This window comes from Colobus angolensis, unplaced genomic scaffold, assembly GCF_000951035.1.
Source record: "Colobus angolensis palliatus isolate OR3802 unplaced genomic scaffold, Cang.pa_1.0 Scaffold25, whole genome shotgun sequence".
Classification (NCBI taxonomy): domain Eukaryota; kingdom Metazoa; phylum Chordata; class Mammalia; order Primates; family Cercopithecidae; genus Colobus; species Colobus angolensis.
In genome coordinates, this window is record NW_012115710.1 from 5,043,232 (window position 1) to 5,049,408 (window position 6,177).

General features: G+C 56.7%; 1 protein-coding gene across 2 annotated transcripts in view; it reads right to left on the reverse strand.

The window, feature by feature from the left end:
• Window positions 1–6,177, reverse strand: part of RUVBL2 (RuvB-like AAA ATPase 2) — a 20,174-nt gene that overhangs the window by 3,186 nt on the left and 10,811 nt on the right. For both annotated transcript variants that reach the window (XM_011946420.1, XM_011946421.1), the window contains exons 5-11: window positions 4,810–4,939; window positions 4,590–4,656; window positions 2,919–3,025; window positions 2,735–2,828; window positions 2,190–2,313; window positions 1,716–1,810; window positions 1,499–1,617 (exon numbers count right to left, since the gene is read on the reverse strand). In XM_011946420.1, coding sequence (XP_011801810.1) covers window positions 1,499–1,617; window positions 1,716–1,810; window positions 2,190–2,313; window positions 2,735–2,828; window positions 2,919–3,025; window positions 4,590–4,656; window positions 4,810–4,939 — 736 coding nt within the window. The remainder of the gene's footprint in view (window positions 1–1,498; window positions 1,618–1,715; window positions 1,811–2,189; window positions 2,314–2,734; window positions 2,829–2,918; window positions 3,026–4,589; window positions 4,657–4,809; window positions 4,940–6,177) is intronic.

The window sequence follows — 6,177 nt, forward strand, 5'->3', positions numbered from 1 at the left end:
TGTGTGTGGTGTGTGTGTGTATGTATGTGTGTATGTGTGTGTGGTGTGTGTGTGTGGCGTGAGTGTGTGGCCTGTGTGTGTATGTGTATGTGGCAGGCACCGAGGCTGCAGTGAGCCATGATCGTGCCTCTGCACTGCAGCCTGGGCAACAGAGCAAGACCCTGTCTCAAAAAAGAAAAGTGAAAACGTAGCACTAAACAGAATACAACAAGGACACTTATTTACAGCATGAGCACTAAAGGGAGCAGGCAGTGTTGCCTCGTTCACACACAGCTGGGAAAGTGGGTGCCAGGTGACTTGAATTTGTGGTCGAAAGCAGGGCAGATATTTACTTGCAGATTACAAATAAATCTTAGCAAATGAGGAGATTCTCAGATACGGAGTCTACGAACCATCAGGGCTGCCCGTAGCTGCTGCCTCCCACAGGAGGTGCCCCTGGGCAGTCCCCAGGCCCTGACCTGCAGCTTCTGTGAAAACACCACCAGCCCTGGGGTCTCTTCCAGTGTCCAGCCACCGAGAGACCAAATTCGGGCTCTGCCACTTTCTAGACTTGTGACCTGAGCAAGTCACTGGGCCTCACTGTCCTGCCCTGTAAAATGGGGCTGAGGTGATATCTACCTTCTGAGCTTCTTCTGCAGATCCAAGGAGTTAAAAGAGCCAGACACAGAGCCAGGCACAGCGGCCCACCATCCTCTGTAGGATGCCCGCTTCGTCCCTTTTGTGGTGCCCACCCCAACCGCCCAGTTTCAGCTGGGCCCACAGCTGCAGTGCTGCAGCTGACAGTCCCCAGCCTTCTTTGCCACCAGGTACAGCCCTGAGCCTGAGCAGTGCCGGGCAATGGGATGTGGGTACAAGGGTGGGGTGCAGCCTGTGGATCACAGCCTATGGGGGCTGTCTGCCTTCCACATCCCCTGCTTCCTGTGGGCCAAAATGTGGCGAGGTGGAGAAGACAGCCAGCGGGCATGGTGGCGGGTGCCCATAATCCCAGCTACATAGGGTGCTGGCAACACCTGGGAGACCAAGTTCCAAGGCTTCAGCACAGCACAGTACCCTGTGTCACAGGAATCTGTCCCCGGCATCCTCAGGCCAAACACAACACTAAGAGTTCTGTGAATGAAGTTGTTGGGTCGAAGTGACTGAACAGTCGTAGTTTATGTCGTGTCTAACAGATGTCACTGTGCTTCCCTCAAGATTAGAAAACATCCCACAGCACTCCCGTGAGTGTCCTGCAGCACCTGGGGTGCTTCGGCACGCAGTTTGAGAACTGCAGCCTTGGGGGCCAAGGGAGTAGCCAGACAGAAAGGCGGGAAGAACACAGTCTTGGGCTTCCTCGGGGAGCAGAGCTGCCTCCCACCCGCCTTTTGTAAGGGAAGAGCGCACACCGCAGTCACCAGTCCCTCCCTGACCAGGTGTCAACACAGGCTCCCTGTGGACCCTCTGACCACATCCACTGCCCGGAGCATCCCGTTTTCCCCAGAGGCCCCTGTAGCTGGCTCACCGCGTGATGCCACGGTTGGTGGCCATGATCAGGACGGGCGCCATGTCACTCTCCAGGGCCCGGTTGAGGAAGGAAAAGCTCTCGATGTCCAGCATGTGGACCTCATCGATGAACAGCACCTGGGATTGGGGTGTGTGTGAGAGTCGCCACCCACGTCCCTGCTTCCCCAGCCCACCCCCACCCCGCCACCTGCTCCGGCCATGTCCCGGGTCCTCACTCCAGGAATGATCTCCGCCTTGCCCTCCTCGCGCCACTCTGCCACCTTGGCATTGATCTGCTCGCGGACTTCTGACTTGATCTCCCCTGTGTCACCTACGTGAGGCACAGGTTGCATCAGGGAAGTCAGAGAGGAGGTGGGTTCCAGGGCCACAGTGTGACTAAGACAGAGAAGGATGATGCAGGGGTGGAGAAAGGGGAGCAAAGCAAGAAGGGACGAGGAGACTGAAACATCCCCAGAGAGGAGGAACAGAGGCAGAGAACACGGGGTGGGGAGAGGGCAGGGCGACACCCCCATCACAGCACCAGCGCGGCGGGGATGAAGCGGACTTGCAGGTGGAGAACAGAGGCAGCCACGGGCCAGAGTTACAAGAAAGGGTGCGGAGCAAGCTCCGCCACACTCGGAGCTCAGGAACAGAGGGAGCCCGAAGGAGGCTGCCAGGCCTGGGGCAGGGCAGGGCAGGAGGGGCCTCACCTGAGAAGAGCGCCAGGAAGCCCTGGGTGCGGGAGTTGATGACGTCGATCTCGTGCAGGGACACGGTGTGCACCACCTCCTTGCGTTTCTGGAGCTCCCCATCCGGGCACTGCACAAACTTGGTCTATGGGGCGGGGGTGGGAGAAGAAGGGAGGAGACAGGGCAGGGAAGGGCATGAAGGGGGGCCCTAAAGGCCTCTGTCTGGGGGAGATTGGAGCTCCAGGAAATGGAGCTGGGAGGCTAAATGGGGTCATTCGGAAACCCCAGGCCCAGGAGGTAGTCAGGACTAGGGGTGTTCCAGAGAGCTAAGGGTCATGGGGGCTCCTGGAGGACCTTAGAAGCCACAGGCCACATGTGGTGATGTGAAGCTACAGTGCCAGGCTGAGGGGCCCAGCTGTCCTAGGGTTACAGGGAAGACCCAGGAGTACCAGGACAAAAAGTCAGGGTGACAGGAAGATCCAGACCCCATGGGTCACGGGGGTGATGGAGGAGGTGAAAACAGCCCAGTGCCGGGGGCAAGGGGATCGCAAGAGTCCCGGCCGCACCTGGGAGCCCATAGCGTCGTAGTCGCGGGCGCGTGTGAAGGAGCGGCCCAGCTTGGAGATCTTGCCTGTCGCCTTGTCGATGGTGATCACGTCCCTACAGGGGGATGGGGGGTGGGGTAAGGAAAGGAATGGGCCCAAGCTCGCCCATTCCCCTGGCTGCCTGGCATGGCCCCTGACTGCTCACCCGGCCTGGACCTTGTCCTTGGTCAGGGACTCAATCATCTTGGTGCCCAGGTCGTAGATGGTCTCCATCTCTGTGGTCTTGAGGGTCAGTTTGCCCACCTTGGAGCCCTGAGAGTGGGGACAGGCCAGGGAAGGGGATCAGAGAGGGCCCTCATGTTGCCCCAGTGGCCCCAGTGGCCCCAGTGTTGATAAGCTTCTGGCTCTGCTCTGGCCTCTGCTGACACAGCTTCAAACTGGGCACGACACAAGGAAGCTCTTCGGGGAAGAGAGATGGTGTGCTCACCAGCCTGACGTGGTGATGGCTCCGCGGGTGAACATGTATGTCCCAATCGACCATACTGGACACTAGGAATGTGTGCAGCTTTCTGTATGTCAATTAAAACTCAATAAAGCTCTTTTTATTTTTTTGAGATGGTGTCTTGCTGTCGCCCAGGCTGTAGTGCAGTGGTGCAATCTCGGCTCACTCCAACCTCCACCTCCCAGGTTCAAGCAGTTCTCCTGCCTCAGCCTCCCAAGTAGCTGGGATTACAGATGTGTGCCACCATGCCTAGCTAATTGTTTTGTATTTTTATTATTTTTAATGTTTTTTGAGACGGAGTTTCACTCTTGTTGCCCAGGCTGGAGTGTGATGGCGCGATCTCGGCTCACTGTAACCTCTGCCTCCTGGATTCAAGCAATTCTCCTGCCTTAGCCTCCTGAGTAGCTGGGATTACAGGTGCCTACCACCATGCCCAGCTAATTTTTTGTATTTTTAGTAGAGACAAGGTTTCACCATGTTGGTCAGGCTGGTCTTGAACCCCTGACCTCAGGTGATCCGCCCACCTCAGCCTCCAAAGTGCTGGGATTACAGGCGTGAGCCACCGCGCCTGGCCATTTTATATTTTTAGTACAGAAGGGGTTTCACCATGTTGGCCAGGCTGGTTTTGAACTCCTGACCTCAAGTGATCCGCCCACCTCAGCCTCCCAAAGTGCTGGGATTACAGTCGTGAGCCACCACACCCGGCCAAAACTCAATAAAACTCTTAATAAAAATAGTAAACAAAAAACATGCCTAAAAAATAAAGTCTATTGGCCAGGTGCGGTGGTTTACACCTGTAATCCCAGCACTTTGGAAGGTCGAGGCGGGTGGATCACGAGGTCAGGAGATCGAGACCATCCTAGCTAACACAGTGAAACCCCGTCTCTACTAAAAAAAAACAAAAAATTAGCCAGGCGTGGTGGCGGGCACCTGTAGTCTGCCCAGCTACTCGGGAGGCTGAGGCGGGAGAGTGGCATGAACCCAGGAGGCGGAGCTTGCAGTGAGCCAAGATCGCGCCACTACACTCCAGCCTGGGCAACAGAGTGAGATGCCGTCTCAAAATAAATAAATAATAAAGTCTATTATAAACAACATAGGCCCAAGGTCTCGCAAAATTGCCAAAGGCCACACTTTGACATTCCTATTTTATACCCAAATAAAAGCTGTTTTTGTTGATCGCGAAATCAGAAAACACAGCTATGCAAAAAGGAGAAAACAGAAATTGAAAAAAAAAGAAAAAGGCCAGTAATCTCAGCACTTTGGGCTCTAGTCTGCAGCTAGAACATTCCATGGGATTCTGACCTCAGTGCACACCTGACACCTACTGTCTCCAACCCTGGCGCTGGAGGTGGCCTCAGCAGGGTGCAGACTCACCGTTCCTGTTGCCGGTCGATCAATCTGGATCTCCACCACCTCGCCTTCGATGATCTCCGTCTCCTCCCTAGCCAGAGAGCAGATCTGAGGAGACAGCCTGACACCTGCGCCCTCGGGAATCACAACCTTCCCCGAGCTCCGGGACAAAGGACAAGCCGCCTGGGGCGTGGAGTTGCTCCCAGGCTCTGGGACTGGCACCCGCCTAGGGTCGCCTGCTTACTTGATGCGAACGCCGATGGACCGCCGGAAGGCCTGCGTTAGCGCCTCAGTCTTGCTCATCTCCAGGGAGAAGATTTCACTGCCGGCGATGGCTGTGAATGGTGTGTCGGGACCCAGGGCCTGCGCCATGCCTGGGGAGGAGGCAGTCCGGGTAGGTGAAGCCGCTCTGGCCCTAGGTCCCCGACACCTGCTTTGTGGCAAACTAGCTCTTCTCCCACCCCAGGAAAGAGGGTTCAGTGCCATCCTACATGTAAGGACTTGGCTCTGAGCTGAGCAGAGCCCTGGGGAGGGGGAATTGGAGAGAGGGGTTCAGCCACGAAGCAGACAGTGAATGAGAAGCCAGGAAGGGCAGGTTGCTCTGGCAGGCCTGGCTTAGAATCCCACATTGCCCAGAGGGTACACCCTAGAACCTCGCCACACCTCAGTCTCCCAGCCTCTATGAGCTGTTTAGCCTCAGAGCTGGGCGATGGGGAGCAGGGACTAAGGCCAAGGGGCTGCCACAATAGTTACAAGTGATGAAGGCAGATTGCCTGGGTTCTGATCCCAGATCCACCACTTAGTGCAGTCGGCACCGTGTGATCTGGACGGCTTCCTGAGCCTGTTTCCCCCTCGGTCTAATGGGGATGATAACAGAACAGGTGCCGGCATGGCATGGCACCCTGCTTAGGAGCAACTATGGGCAGGCAGGCAGGCAGGCACTGGTGCTCAGCAGTAACATGATTGCACAGCCTGAAACTGGCACAGGGCAGGGCGCTCGACCGCCTGTGGCCTGGGGTGGCTGGCAGGAAGCAGGGCTGTCTCCAGCAACGGCTCTGAGCGCCAGACTTTTCCCTCCAGCTTCCTGGCCACAAGGTTTGGCCCAATGTGGGGCATGCCCTTACAGACAGGCTGTTGCCACACCCTCCTGCCCAGTGTCAAGTGGTACCTCTTCTTGGTCCCCTTTGTGGATGCACAATGGCCCTCATCACAGAACTCAGTATCTGCTGAGGACTGAGTGAACGAGCATGGCTGGCCCATGCCACCTGGGGACACTAGGGGTCCTCTCTGCCTCCTTCACTAGACTAAGGAGCGTCCCCGCCAGGGCGAGGCCGGCCTCACCCCAGTGCTGCCCAGCACAGGGTTTGGCCTGCAGGAGGCTTTGCCTGGGAGACACAAGAAGAGGCCAGGCGAGGCCAGGCACGGTCACAACATGCCTAAAAAATAAAGTCTACAGGCTCACGCCTGTAATTCCAGCACTTTGGGAGGCCGAGGCAGGCGGATGGATCACCTGAGGTCAGGAGTTCGGGACCAGCCTGGCCAACAGGGTGAAATCCCATTTCTACTAAAAATACAAAAATTAGTTGGGTGTGGTGGCACACATCTGTAATCC